This window comes from Bufo bufo, chromosome 9 (assembly GCF_905171765.1).
Source record: "Bufo bufo chromosome 9, aBufBuf1.1, whole genome shotgun sequence".
NCBI classification, from domain to species: domain Eukaryota; kingdom Metazoa; phylum Chordata; class Amphibia; order Anura; family Bufonidae; genus Bufo; species Bufo bufo.
The window spans coordinates 167,685,585-167,700,622 of record NC_053397.1 but is presented as its reverse complement, the minus strand read 5'-3'; the positions used below and the strand labels follow the sequence as shown (position 1 = coordinate 167,700,622).

Sequence of the window (15,038 nt, the reverse complement as noted above, 5' to 3'; positions counted from 1 at the left end):
CCTTGTGAATAGCGGAAGCTGACTGAAAAGGCGACGACCATGTTGCAGCTGGTATTCCACAACTGCCCTCTGCTGCTCACAAAGCCTGGCCAACATGTGGAGCGTGGAGTTCCAGCGGGTGCTCACGTCGCACAACAGCCAGTGAGCTGGCAATTTCTAGCGCTGCTGCAGCGTTGACAGACCGACTGAAGCTGTCGGTGACTTGCGGAAATGTGCAAATTGGGGTATGTTTTTAGAAACCGCTGAATCACAAGGTTGAATACGTGGGCAAGGCATGGGATGTGTCTAAGGTTGCCCAGCTCCAAAGCCGCCACCAAGTTACGGCCATTATCAAACACAACCATGCCTGGTTCTAGGTTCAGTGGCGAGAGCCACAGCTCAGTCTGGTCTCTTATCCCCTGCCACAGCTCTGCGGCGGTGTGCTGTTTGTCACCTAGGCAGATCAACTTCAGCACGGCCTGTTGCCGCTTCCTCACTGCAGTGCTAACTGCTTCCAGCTACCGACTGATGACTGACTGGTGCTGCACACGGATAATTCGGAGGTGCAAGTGGCGGAGGAGGAGGAGAAGTGGGGGTTGGAGCCACTAACGTGGGTGGTGGCGGAAACCCTGATGGAATTGGGGCCCGCAATCCTTGGTGTCGGTAGTACCTGTGCAATCCCAGGGTACGAGTCGCTCCCGGCCTCCACAACATTCACCCAGTGTGCCGTCAGGGAAATGTAGCGTCCCTGGCCGAAAGTACTTGTCCATGTGTCCATGGTTAAGTGGACCTTCCCAGTAACTGCGTTGGTTAGGGCACGTGTGATGTTAAGGGACACATGTTGGTGTAAGGCCGGCACGGCACACCTTGAAAAATAGTGGTGACTGGGGACTGCGTAATGAGGGACAGCTGCCAACATCAGGTTGCGGAAGGCCTCAGTGTCCACAAGCCTAAATGGCAACATTTCCAGGGCCAGTAGTTTGGAAAGCTGCGCTTTTAGTGCTATGGCCTGTGGGTGGGTGGCTGGTTATTTGCACTTGCGTTCAAATACCTGGGGTAAAGAGATTTGGACACTGCGCTGGGACAGGGAAGTGGATGTGGTCGCTGATGGTGCTTGTGAAGGTCCAGGTGCATGGCAGGAGGCATCCTCGCCTGCGCCTTCGACAGGTGATTGGCCAGCACGTACCATAGGGGAAGAGGAGGCAGTGGTGTGACCCGCAGACAGATTGTGGACCCAGGCGTTTGGCCTACCTATTAGGGTGCTTTGATCCCATGTGGCGGATCCTGCTGGTGGTGGTGAGGTTGCTAGTGTTCACACGTGCCCTAACCAACGCAGTTACTGGCAAGGTCCACTTAACCACGGACACATGGACAAGTACTTTCGGCCAGGGACGCTACATTTCCCTGACGGCACACTGGGTGAATGTTGTGGAGGCCGGGAGCGACTCATACCCTGGGATGGCACAGGTACTACCGACGGCAAGGATTGCGGGCCCCAATTCCATCAGGGTTTCCGCCACCACCCACGTTAGTGGCTCCAACCCCCACTTCTCCTCCTCCTCCACTTGCACCTTCGAATTATCCGTGTGCAGCACCAGTCAGTCATCAGTCGGTAGCTGGAAGCAGTGTAGCACTGCAGTGGGGAAGCGGCAACAGGCCGTGCTGAAGTTGATCTGCCTAGGTGACAAACAGCACACCGCCGCAGAGCTGTGGCAGGAGATAAGAGACCAGACTGAGCTGTGGCTCTCGCCACTCAACCTAGAACCAAGCATGGTTGTTTTTGATAATTGTAGTGATAGTAGGAGTAATAGAGGAACTTTGCAGAATAAATGATGTCCAGACCTTTAGATGAAGTTCAAACATTGCTTTACTTGAAATAACTTGCATCCAAACAGTATACAGCTTTGGTCTCTTGATCCCAGCAGGTTTTGGCAGTGATTGGCAGGAATGAGTGCTTCTGCTTTAAATGTAGAGCTTGCAGGATAAACGTCTGCTTGGTAGCTCTGTAACTGTGGCAGGATTAGCTTCTGCACTTATCTGTAACTTCTGCTGTGTGGGGACAGACTAGCTGAGGAGGAATAGGCTTCTCCTAGGACTCTAGACTTATCTCACAGATGGATTCTCAGGGGTTCCTGTCTTCCTGGAACTCTGGAGTTGGTCTGTAGTTTCTGCTTTCTTCATCCAGCAGAGCTGAAGGTGCTCAGACTGGGATATATGGCCAAGTCTCAGCCTCGACTAGGTCCTCGCTATCTTCCCTATCCAGGGGAACTCCATACTAACACACACCCTACCCCTAGCAGGAGGTGGGCTACACCACTCCCCTAAACTTCTTCCTCCACCCAAGCTGCAGGATGTGGGTCCAGCCCACCTCTCCACAGAGGGGAAGCTAAGCTGGAATAACCCATTCCAGCTCAGATACACTAAACTGTAACTTGTACCTGCCAATGAGTTGCTGCCACCTACTGGTAACCAGGCTAATTACATGAACCATTACATTCAACATAGTTTTATGCACATTTCTGGAGGACATAATGTAAATTATATCTGATGACAGTATAAAGGCTCTTAGAAGATAGTAGCGGGGTAGAGGCGTGTAGTAACACAACTCTGGGGTGTTACATGGAGCCCTAAGAATTATGGTTACACCTCTGCCAATTACTAATACATAAGCTGTATATTCAATGGGAGAGAGAAGAAAGCCACTGCCAGACACCTCTGGCAGCTTATCTGTCAGGAGAATAAAGGAATTGGCATTAAAATTCAACGTGCTCAGTGTCATGCCCTGCTCAGGCTATGTGTGGAGGTCTGCCAGATTAGCAGCACATGTCTAGCCTCTTGTTTTGTTTTGGAGTCAAGCTAGATCCGCCTCCCTTCAGGTGCACTGGGTGGGGTCGTTGGTTTCAGTTTAAATCACACCCACTCCCAGTGTTCCCTGCGGGTTATAGCTTCTGTCTGGCTCTGTGTATGCAAGGAAGGAAAGATTGGCTGTTCCTGCTCAGAAAGATAAGTTGTTTTTTTTGTTCGCTTGTGGTTTGCTGTCTAGGCTGTTAGAGAGACGCCTGCCCCTCCAGGTTCTGAGGGAGCAGGATGACTCTATTACCCTTTCACCATCTTAGGGTTTTTAGGGTATTTTCAGCCCAGGCATGAGGACACATTATTCCCACCTTAAGGACCTGAATGTGGGCATAGCAGTATAGGGAGAGCTGGTAGGGATTTGCCAGGAGGTGACCTTGATCCCCAGCTTCTCGCATAGAAACTTGTTTGTTCATCTTTCTGTGTATCTTATACCCTGTCCGCCGTGACACTCAGTCTTTCTGTCCCCAGCATCTTCTACCAGGGGAGAGTCGGGTGTCTGACATACACATTACATTGTCGGCTGGTCTCAGAGAAAATTGTGAATTCTGCCAACAATAGCCAATAGCCTAGCAGGCTTGATCAGGGCTTATTGATTATGTAGCACCTAAGGCTAGTTTCACACAAGCGCTAAAATGTTCTGGCAGGCTGCACCGGCAGAGGAACAGCCTGCTGGAGTTCATCTCATCCAGCATAGCCGGAAACTGCCAGATCACCGCCAGGCCCCATTGACTGTAATGGGATCCGATCCGGCATGTTTCCGGCATTAGTATCAAAATTTGGCCGGGGAAAAATACCACAGCAAGTAGCGTTTTTTGTCGGGCTGAATAACGGCACTAATGCCGGAAACAGGCCGGATCCTCTCCATTATAATCAATGGGCACCAGCGGGGAAAGGTAGCATGCCAGAACATTTTAGCTCTAGTGTGAAACTTGCCTAAGCTAACAAGACAGTTGCCTGCAACACTTTGTTGTACAGTATGTTTCTTCTACTTTTTCAATGTTTTGTTTTTCTGCTATCTTACAGCCCAAATTTCTCCAAGGGTTTATGGGGTACTTTATCAAACTGTTGTAAAGTAGAACTGGCTAGTTGCATATAGCAACCAATCAGATTCCACCTTTCATTTTTCACAGCTCCTTTGGAAAATGAAAGGTGGAATCTGATTGGTTGCTATGGGCAACTAAGCCAGTTCTACTTTACACCAGTTTGATAAATGACCCAATTCATTTTTACTCAAAGTGGGAACAGTCTGAGCTGTTCTACAATTGAACACTTGTAAACATTGTTCACATTACATTATTGTACATTTAGCCCAGGGATCACCAACCTCCGGAACTCCAGCTGTTCTGAAACTACAACTCCCAGAGTGCTCCATTCACTTCTATGGGAGTTAGAAGAACAGGCGAGTATGTTTGCATGCTGGGAGTTGTGGTTTCACAGCAGCTGGAGTACCGAAGGTTGCTGATCCCTGATTTAGCCTGTCACTGTAAGAACGGCAGGGTTTACAGCAGCAAATAAAAAAAATTGTAGTCAAAGTGCATAACTGAGGAGAAAGTGCTCCGATTAGTAGAGAGGCTATTCCAGAAAACGGTAAAAGCTGCGTCCCTTTTATGAAAAGTAATTATTCAGCATGCATATGTTGTTCAGAAGAGAATAGTAACATTATTTTATAAGCTGACTACAAATAATATGATTGACCACTAATAAAATGTCCAATCGCTCCTGCCCTAGATGCTCAGAAAAAGGATATCATAAAGGTAAATGACAAAGAGCACAAGTGGGCTCAGCTTCCCCTGTGGGGTGTACGTGTGCATCAATCTCATTGACCTCAATGTTACATAACTAAATCGAATCTTCTGGTCTACAGCACAGATGTTACATGTCTTAAACCCTGCTATGGCTCCACTATCTATCTCACGTTTCTTCCCTTGTAATGTCTCCGTAAGATTGCACAGATGCCAGCAGACACTCAGTAGCGGTATAAAGCCATTTTATTTCTTGTAGAGTGTGCACTCTATGGACATTCACTGGACCTGCAGAGATAGCAGATGCCTGAGCAAGGAGGTGGGGGAAGGCTCAAAGGTCCTTCTACCACAACAGTATTCTAAGCAGAAGAAGAAGCATGTCAGGTGTGGGGCCTTGTCACAGATTTTGCTCTGGGGCTCAGGATTAACACCTGATTGATGACATTAACTACATACAGTATATGTTGGTACTATTTATTTTTGCTTCTTGTATCCACTATGTCTGAAGGGGCATTAATACTTGTTAAAACTGACCCTCTAAGGTCCAAGTTCTAAGAAAACCTCCTCAGAAACAGGTATCACCCATAGTTTGTTTGTTTTTTGCATTTCCGTGGTGGTTTTCGGTTTTCTGGTCCTGTTGTTTCGCACTGCTCACTAAGCACATGACAGTCAATTGTATAGCGGCTGTGCTTGGTAGTGCAGCTTAGCCCCATTCACTTGAATAGGACTGAGCTGCACCTAGGCCATGTGACAGATGAACGTGATGTCATAGGCCTAGAAAGAGGCCTAAGCGATCACTGAGCTCCACGACCGCTTCGTACAGCCGATATGCGGGGGGAGGCGGGGTCTTACCTCCACCAATGGGATATTGATGACCTATCCTACAGCTAGGCCATAAATATCAAAATACCTGAGGACCCTTTTAAATGCAGAGCAAGCAGGCTTTTTTTGTACTGACATCCTGTCACCCTTCAGGGGCCTTTAATTGCATCAGTGGCATTTTTTTTCAAATCAATGCCTGTCATTTTTTTCTCATATAGATCTCCATTGTTTTTTTGTTTTTTTTGCAGCTTCAAAAAACATCTAATGTGTGCTGGCATTTTTAATGGCATATTTGGATGGCATTTTATTTAAACTATGCTTTTTTTTCCCACATACAGCCCTACAGAGATGTGACATCACAGGGGGGCACATACTTTATTCAAAAAAGTACCAAGCATGCAAAAAACACCATAAAAAATTTGTAGGTGGAAAAACACACAATATATAGGTAAAAATGCCTAAAAAAAAGCTACAAACAACACTGACCAAGTCCCCGATAAGGACCAAACTGTGTGTAAGGGAATCCTAAATGTTTTCAAATAACAAAGGAAGTCATACTTATAATTTTCCCCCTCCATCACTTCCTGCGCCGTGCTCTGCTACTCCCTGTCGGTGGTGGTTCTCCTTTTTTGCAGCAGTGAATCCACATATACACCGCGTCACCACTGCAGCTAATTCCTACCTATTGTAGGGTCGGTAAGGTCAGTAACTGGCTGCATGGTTGTTTGCTGTATTTGGGACGTCACCGTCCCATATACCATGATGGCTGCTGCCACTAAGATAATGTCACCATCGAAGGATCAGGCATGACTCTGGATGGTAATGGCTCGAGAGAAAATTCGTAAGTATGACTTCTTTTGTTATTTTAACACATCTTCTGTTGCTGGGAAAGTTTATTTGAAACTTTGGGCAACCCCTTTAACATACATGGGGCCTTTCCCTAGTTACATGTGTTCTCTAAAAACCTGTTTTACTTGTTGTAGAAAAAACTACACTGCATAAAATAAAAAAATAAAACACTGTCAGCACATATCTGCACTAGAATAATCTCCAGATATATACACCAATCGTTCTGGCAAGTGTTTGGCTCGGACACGTCAGGGTTCTGCAGCCGCAACTTTATTGAAAGCATAGTTGAGTACACTATTCAATACAATTGTATAAAAAAAACTTATACTAGGTTGTCTATGGCATACGCCTGTCTATGTTTGGTGGGACCATTTCAAGTGGTTCTACTTAACAAGGTGATCTCAAAAAATGTGCTATGTAATAATCTAGAGTTATTAGTAAAGCATAAAAAACATCCGGAGTTCTGACCCGCAGGCTCCATGCCCTTGACTGACTTTTTAATGTAAACAAATTTTGGCAATTGACAAGAAAAGCTCACCCTTTTCATTGATTATACTTATATGGGTGCTTGCACAGTTCACTACAGTAGTCAGATGTAAGGTTTTGCATAATTCTTAAAAAATGTGGTGGAAAAAAAAATCTTACCAAATTCTGAAAATATAAGGTACAGAATTTGGCACCTGTTCCCAATGGTGGATTATAATAGGGGCATTTGGGTCGGCAGCGTTGGGCCCCCCAGAACGCCCACATACTGCGGCGGGGCACGGGAGCACATAGGTCCCTGCCCCGCAGCCAATCACCGCCATAGGCTTCAGGCCTATGCGGTAGTGAAATCCTGGTGCAGGCAGGCGTGATGACGTCATTGTGCGCCCGTGCACACAGTGATGTGTGCGCGCCTGGATATAGGTGAGTATTTAGCTTTTAGGTTTTTTTTGTTTTTTTTTATGTGCCAACTTTGGGGGACATGGGGACACACACACACAGAGGATGACATGTGAGGAGACAGTACATCGGGGGGGGGGGAAATTGCTGTATGGGGGCAAATTATTATGGGGGGATTACTGTGTGGGGGCATATTATTATGGGAGGGATTACTATGTGGGGCAAATTATGGGAGGGAATACTATGTGGGGGAAAATTACTATATGGGGCAGTGTGGGGGAAATTACTGTGTGGGGACAGTGTGGGGGAAACTACTGTGTGGGCGCAGTAAAGGGGAAATTACTGTGTGGGGGAAAATTGCAGTGTTGGGGAAATTACTGTGTGGGGGGAAATTACTATATGGGGCAGTGTGGTGGAAATTACTGTGTGTGGGCAGTCTGGGGGAAATTACTGTCTGGTGGGCAAACTACTATATCGGGGCAGTGTGTTGGGCAAATTAGTATGGGGGAATTACTGTGTGGGGGCAGATTATTATGGGAAGGATTACTATGTGCGGCAAATTATGGGAGGGAATACTATGTGGGGGCAAATTACTATATGGGACAGTGTGGGGGAAATTATTATATGGGGCAGTGTGTGGGAAATTACTGTGTGTGGGAAATTACTATGTGGGGCAAATTGCAGTGTTGGGGAAATTACTGTGTGGGGGCAAATTACTGTGTGGGGGCAAATTACTGTGTGGGGGAAAATTGTAGTGTTGGGGAAATTACCATGTGGGGGGTAATTACCGTGTGGGGCAGTGTGGGGGAAATTACTGTGTGGGGGGAAATTACTATAAGGGGCAGTGTGGTGGAAATTACTGTGTGGGGGCAGTCTGGGGAAAATAACTGTGTGGTGGGCAAACTACTATATCCGGGCAGTGTGCTGGGCAAATTAGTATGGGGGGATTACTATGTGGGGGCAGCGTGGGTGGCATTATTTTTGGGGACACTACACAGGGATTATTACCTGCAGCACAATATAGGGTGTTATTATTATTACTGGAGATAATGGCCAAGGAGAGAAAAAGGCACTCATAGGGTAAATAAGTTAAGAGCCGAGCCTCCAGAGCAACAGGAAGAGTGGTACTGCTCACCTGTTGTTGATGCACCTATTGTTTGGTGCAACTGGACTAGAGGTGGATAGGAATGATTATGTCTCACTGGTGGATGCTGCCGATTCCGTCCGCGTTCCCCTTTGGGGGGGGCCAAGCCGCCGTCTGGGTCGATGAATAGGATATATATATTTTTTTTTTTTTATCGTGAACCAAAAAACAAATAGGACAAAATAACAAGAAAAGTCAATGTGCATAACTGTTCACCCCCCCCTAAAGTCAATACTTTGTAGAGCCACCTTTTGCGAAAATCACAGCTCCAAGTTGCTTTGGATACGTCTCTATGAGCTTGCCACATCTTACCACTGGGATTTTTGCCCATGCCTCCTTGCAAAACTGCTCCAGCTCCTTCAAGTCGGATGGTTTACGCTTGTGAACAGCAATCTTTAAGTCTGACCACAGATTTTCTATTGGATTGAGATCTGGGCTTTGACTAGGCCATTCCAACACATTTACATGTTTCCCCTTAAACCACTCAAGTGTTGCTTTAGCAGTGTGTTTGGGGTCATTGACCTGCTGCAAGGTGAAGCTCCGTACTAGCCTCAAATCACGCACAGAGTACTACAGTTTTTGCTCAAGAATATCCCTGTATTTAGCACCATCCATCTTTCCCTCAACTCTGACCAGTTTCCCAGTCCCATCCCCACAGCATGATGCTGCCACCACCATGTTTCACTGTGGGGATGGTGTTCTTTGGGTTATGTGATGTGTTGGGTTTGCGCTAGAAATAGCGTTTTCTTTGATGGCCGAAAAGTTCAATTTGAGTCTCATCAGACCAGAGCACCTTCCTCCAAACATTTTGGGATTCTCCCACATTCTTTTTCGCAAACTCACAACGTGTCTTTTTGTTTTTTGCTGAAAGTAATGGCTTTCTTCTGCCCACTCTGCCATAAAGCCCAACTCTATGGCGCGTACGGCTTATTGTTGTCCTATGTACAGATACTCCAGTCTCTGCTGTGGAACTCTGCAGCTCCTCCAGGGTTACCTTAGGTCTCTGTGCTGCCTCTCTGATTAATGCCCTCCTTGCCCGGTCCGTGAATTTTGGTGGGCGGCCGTCTCTTGGCAGGTTTGCTGTTGTGCCATGTTCTTTCCATTTGGTTATGATAGATTTGATGGTGTTCCTGGGGATCATCAAAGATTTGGATATTTTTTTATAACCTAACCCTGACTTGTACTTTTCAACAACATTGTCCCTTGCTTGTTTGGAGAGTTCCCTGGTCTTCATGGCAGTGTTTGGTTGTTGATGCCTCTTACTTAGGTGTTGCAGCCTCTGGGGCCTTTCAAAAAAGGTGTGTATATGTAATAACAGATCATGTGACACTTAGATTGCACACATGTGGACATCATTTCACTAATTATGTGACTTCTGAAGGTAATTGGTTGCACCAGAGCTTTTTATAGGCTTCCTAACAAAGGAATAGCACATGCCAATTTTTTGTTTTCTATTTCTAAACAATAGTTTTATTTATATATATTTCTCATTTCACTTCACCAACTTAGACTATTGTGTTCTAATCCATCACATAAAGTTCGGATTAACAAAACATTGAACTTAAGGCTTTAATGTAACAAAATGTGAAAAAAGTCAAGGGAGCGAATACTTTTGCAAGGCATTGTATTTTAAAATTTGGCAAACAATTTTTTCCGTTTTGGAGCCAATTTGGGGTATTTTTTTAGTCTGGAGATGTCATATGGCCTAGGAAGAGAATGTAGCACTCACAAAGCACCACAGGCTCTTCATACAAAAAAAAAAACTAAAAACTAAACTAAAATGAAGGGAGGGGCCCAAGTTTGGTAGACAGCCCTGGGCCTATCATGCACTTAATCAGCCCCTGCCAGCTCCTTTCTTTGTCTGACTTATTTTATGTTTACCATGTCAGCTTGGCAATGTGCATTTAAGGGGTCACAAAATGCTTGTGCCCATTATTTTAACAGATCATGGTGGTCTACTTAACTCTCTGGTACAGTCACATGCTCTACAACAAGCAGAGCTCAAAGAGAATTTTTTTTTTTACAATCCCTGAGACAACATCTTGGGAGAACCAATTGTTTTATATTACTTTCCCATCTGCTATAAATATATATGCACGTTTGCTGCATTCATTTAAGAAATCCCCACGCTTCAGGATATTATGCATTTGTCTTGCTTTGGTTTTTCACTCTTAGTGGAGACTGGACTGATGTTACCTGTTGGAGGAAGGCAAAAAGAATATTAACTGTAAGTACAGGCACTGTTTAAAACAGTGTGGACATCAAATAAAAAATGTTAGAATACAACACTGATATATTATTGTTACACAACCAATTGTAGTTGGTCAAACTATGATTAAACCATATGGCTAAACCCTTAAATAAGTAATAGACTTCACAATAGATGGGTAGCTTATTTGAATTTAAAACATAACATTTATTAATGTTTGTAGATAAAATAATGGGCCCTACTATACTTGACAATACTAAATAGTTGCCACTAGTTACACTGTTCTCCTATAATAAATGGGCGGAGATGGGAAGGGACCAAAAAGGGACAGTAATAATGTGATCAGATAGGGTGAAGGGTAGCCAGGTACCAAGGTAGAAAGACACAGCGCTGGGTCAATATCCCTAAACAGCCCTGTCTCTCACTGTATCCTCCCTCCTATCTGCCACAATATCCCTATTTGCACCCTCCCTAGTTGTGGACTGCCCAGCTTTGCCCGATAGCCAGAATATGGTCCTATAGATGGTATCCTTAACCACAAGGGGAAAGGAAGGGAAAGCTGGCAAAGGTGAGTGTGCTGAAACAAGAACAGGTGAAATCACTATGTAACGTCACCTGTGATGCCTAAGCAGATTCATACACGATAAAATATATAATCAAATATCATGATGTACCAAGAATGTACATATTCAAATGGTAGTAACGTCCCGACGCGTTTCCTCAGTGCAACCTGATTCGTCAGGGGACAAATAGATTATATCAAACGAGCCCCTCAGTTGGGCTCAGTCATTCAGACAAAACAGAGGGGTCATAGAGGACACACTAATATACCATACCCAATAAGCCTGTACAGTCTCCCTGGTAATGGACAACTGTGCAGCAAATAGAGTATATAGGTAGGTTATTATGTGGCCTCCAATCAGCCAAACGTTATAGTAATAAAGGCAAAAATCACCCTCTATTTTGCATGGCCTGTGGTAGTTCCTGATATTTAAATTCAATAGTGTGTAATGTGTTCAGTGTTCAATACACACCAGTATCCAGGTTAGAGTGTCTAAGCCTGGAAATTAAATCAGGAATAACCAGAGGTCACCAGTCTCTACTTAGACAAGATGGTACTTGTCAGTAGGACTACAATCCAAACCTAGCAAACCAATGGTAGTATATTCATGAATGCATCACAATGACTAGAAGTATCTATTCAGTATACCTCCAATGATAAATGCATCGCGTCAATTGATAGTATCTACTTAGTATACATTGTAGCCGATCTCCCACTAGTGGTGTCACTAGCGGACATTAAAAAATCAGCGCAACGTTGCTCATCTAGTGCTTATGTCAATCTGATATACAAGCATCAAGAAATAAGCGGCTTATCTGTCCAGTCGTGATGATAACTGTCTCCAGATGGGAATGGATGGAGGGTGCTCCCTGGCGTCCCGCGTGTAGCAGTGGCAATGAGGCCATATTCGCGGGTCATTTAAAAAGCCGAGAAGCCCCGCCTCCAATCAACGCCCCCTCGTTGTCAAATCGCGTCATAGTCACGTGATGCATCGGCTGTTCCGCCCATAGTCACGTGCTTCTATTCCTTTCTATGACGCTTAGTGTGGATGCAAATTCCTGCTGCCAGGCAACCAAGAGAACGCGATACTTACAATAATAAAGTCGAGGTACGTTCAATTTTCAGTGGCCTGTCGGAGCGCCGCCTTCCCCTATTATGTTTCAGGCGGCATATAGTCTCCACTACACATATTTGAGGTGCGTGTTTTAATGAGATACAGAGATGGAGTCAAAGGGCAAATAAGCTCCACCTCTGCTCCCATAGAGATAAAGAATGTTTTCCATTGGTCCGCTTGGTCTGCGGTTTGCCTAATGGAATATTAGAGTTTTTAAGGTGATTCCTCAGATAGCTGTCGTTGTTAATTGATTGCTTCAACGCAACCCCATTTAAAGGTGCCTCTTTCCATAAGTTCCCAATAGGGGGTATAGTGATCTCATTCAATATGTCACTCCAACAGAGTCATTTATAATTTTTTAAGAAAAAATATATTTTTGATGTTAAATATATATTATTATTACAGCAACATACTCAAGGGGTAGCTACGGGGGCGACCGGACACTATCACTGAGATGCAGAGTAGTATATCACGGTTCAATGTAGCAACCAAATGACAATTGTTCATTTAGACCTTTTGGAGCTACAGTTTGAAGGTGGAATATCCACCAAGTCTCTCTCTGCAATATTTTCCGGTCCCAATCCCCTCCCCTTTTTGGTCTCGCGACCACTTCAATGCCCATAAATCTCAACTCCGATGCATCACCACCATGTGTCATATTAATATGTTTGGCAATGGGCGTATCTCTGTTGTTCCTAATGTCACCCAAATGTTCACCTATCCGGCGTCGCAACTCACGGGTGGTTTTCCCAACATATTCGAGACCGCATATACAGTTGGCTCTATAAATTACTCCCCTGGTGCGACAATTGATGAAATGTCTGATTTGGTGACATTTGCCGGTGACATTGGCATAAAATGAACGTCCCTTTAGGATGTGTTCACATGCCACACAACCACTACAGCGAAAACAGCCAATTGGACGTTGTAACCATGTCTCATTAGAATCACGTGTATCGCTGTAGTGGCTGTGTACCAGGCGGTCCCTAAGACTAAGGCCCCTGCGGTAGGTGACCTGTGCTGTTTCCGGGATAACCTTTTTAATGTCTGGGTCAATGAGGAGGACCTCCCAGTGTTTCCTTAGTATCTGTTTAACCTCCGCCGAAGAATCATCAAAGGTACCTATGAGGCGTATCAAACCAGTCTCCGGTTTTTTGGGTTTGGGATAGAGAAGGTCATCTCTTTTACTCCCACAGGCTCTTTTAAAAGCACTTTTTAGGACCGCATCTGGGTACCCCCTTTCCCGAAAACGACTTCTAAGGTCGTCAGCCTGTGTTTTAAATGTATCCCAAGTGGAACAGTTCCTCCTAAGACGCAGGTACTGTCCCACTGGTATTCCCCTTTTCAAGGGGAAGGGATGGTGGCTGCTCCAATGTAGGAGTGAATTCGTGGAAGTGGGTTTCCTAAAGATGTCTGTTTGAATCACATCATCCTTGCCCCTTGAAATAGAAACATCAAGGAAAGGCAAGGTATTTGCCTCAAAGACCGAGGTAAACTTCATATTTATGTCGTTGGCATTGAGATACTTGACGAAGTCTGAGAATTCTTCTTCTCCCCCTTTCCAGACAACAAAGACGTCGTCAATGAATCTTGCCCAAGTGACGATACAGGGGGTATATCTGTTGGGTGTGTCGCCAAAGACCAGTGTCCTCTCCCACCAGCCCAGGAACAAATTAGCATACGACGGGGCACACGAACTCCCCATCGCAGTGCCCCTGAGCTGGTGGTAGAGGACACCGTCGAAAAGAAAGTAGTTTCTTGTAAGAACGAAATTGAGTAGTCGTAGGACAAAGACATTATGTGGATAAAACTGTTGGCCCCTAGTATACAAGAATAATTCCACTGCCCTCATACCGAGATGGTGAGGTATGGACGAGTAGAGGGCCTCAACGTCTATAGAGGCTAGGGATGTCCCCTCCTCCAAGCTGATACCCTCCAAACGACCAAGAAGGTCACTCGTGTCTCTCAGGTACGAGGGCAGTGTTTTAACAAATGGTGCCAATATGTGGTCCAGATAGATCCCCAAATTTTGGGTCAAACTATTCACCCCCGAAACAATCGGGCGTCCCTTGACAGGGAGGCCACCCTTATGCACCTTGGGTAGGCTATAGAAGGTGGCTACTGTGGGATGTTTCTTGTATAAATACTCAAATTCGTCACCAGAGATAAGGTCATCAGTTTTTGCTATTCGCAATATGTCAATTAACTCCCTCTGGTATTCAACGGTTGGGTCACACTTCAGTTTTTCATATGTGTCCCTATCATCAAGCAAGGTATGACACATGTTGGTATAGTCATTGGTGTTCATCAACACGATGTTCCCCCCCTTGTCCGAGGGTTTGATGATGAGGTTTTTCTTTTTCTCCAAGTCCAGCAAAGCTTTGTACTCGCTTTTGCTGCAATTGAAGCCACCATGACATGATATCAAGCTGGATAAATCCCGACAGACCTGGTTCACAAAAACATCTATACAGGTTGGGTCCCCCAACGGAGGCATTTTAAGACTTTTGTTTTTAAGTGAGGTAAATGGGCCTTTACCCTCCTGGGGCATGCTATCACTCAAGCTGTATAGAAGACGAACATCTTGAAGGATGTCGGGAGAGATACCCATCTCCCTGCTCTCTCGCCTAGCAACAAGCGCAAAATGTTTGCGCCATCTAAGCTTTCTGGCAACACTGATATATTATTAGACTTGCTTTCAGACTACACCGATCCCGACATGTGGAGTTCCTCTAGATCCATATTACAAACCTGCAGGCACAGTAGGTCTCCATCACAGTATCCTAGACCTTTAGCAAACATCTCATTTTAATAAGCAAAGTTTCTAAAGTTTGCTAATTTCTCTTCTAGAGAGGAAATGTAGTAAGACATTGATGACC

At 45.1% G+C, this 15,038-nt stretch overlaps 1 protein-coding gene across 2 annotated transcripts in view; it reads right to left on the bottom strand.

Moving 5' to 3' along the window:
• Positions 1-10,173: 10,173 nt before the first annotated feature.
• The window catches only part of FAM83F (family with sequence similarity 83 member F), a 65,530-nt gene continuing 60,665 nt past the window's right edge, over positions 10,174-15,038 (bottom strand). For both annotated transcript variants that reach the window (XM_040407900.1, XM_040407901.1), the window contains exon 6: positions 10,174-10,470. In XM_040407900.1, the coding sequence (XP_040263834.1) occupies positions 10,406-10,470 (65 nt within the window). In that variant the 3' untranslated portion in view covers positions 10,174-10,405. The remainder of the gene's footprint in view (positions 10,471-15,038) is intronic.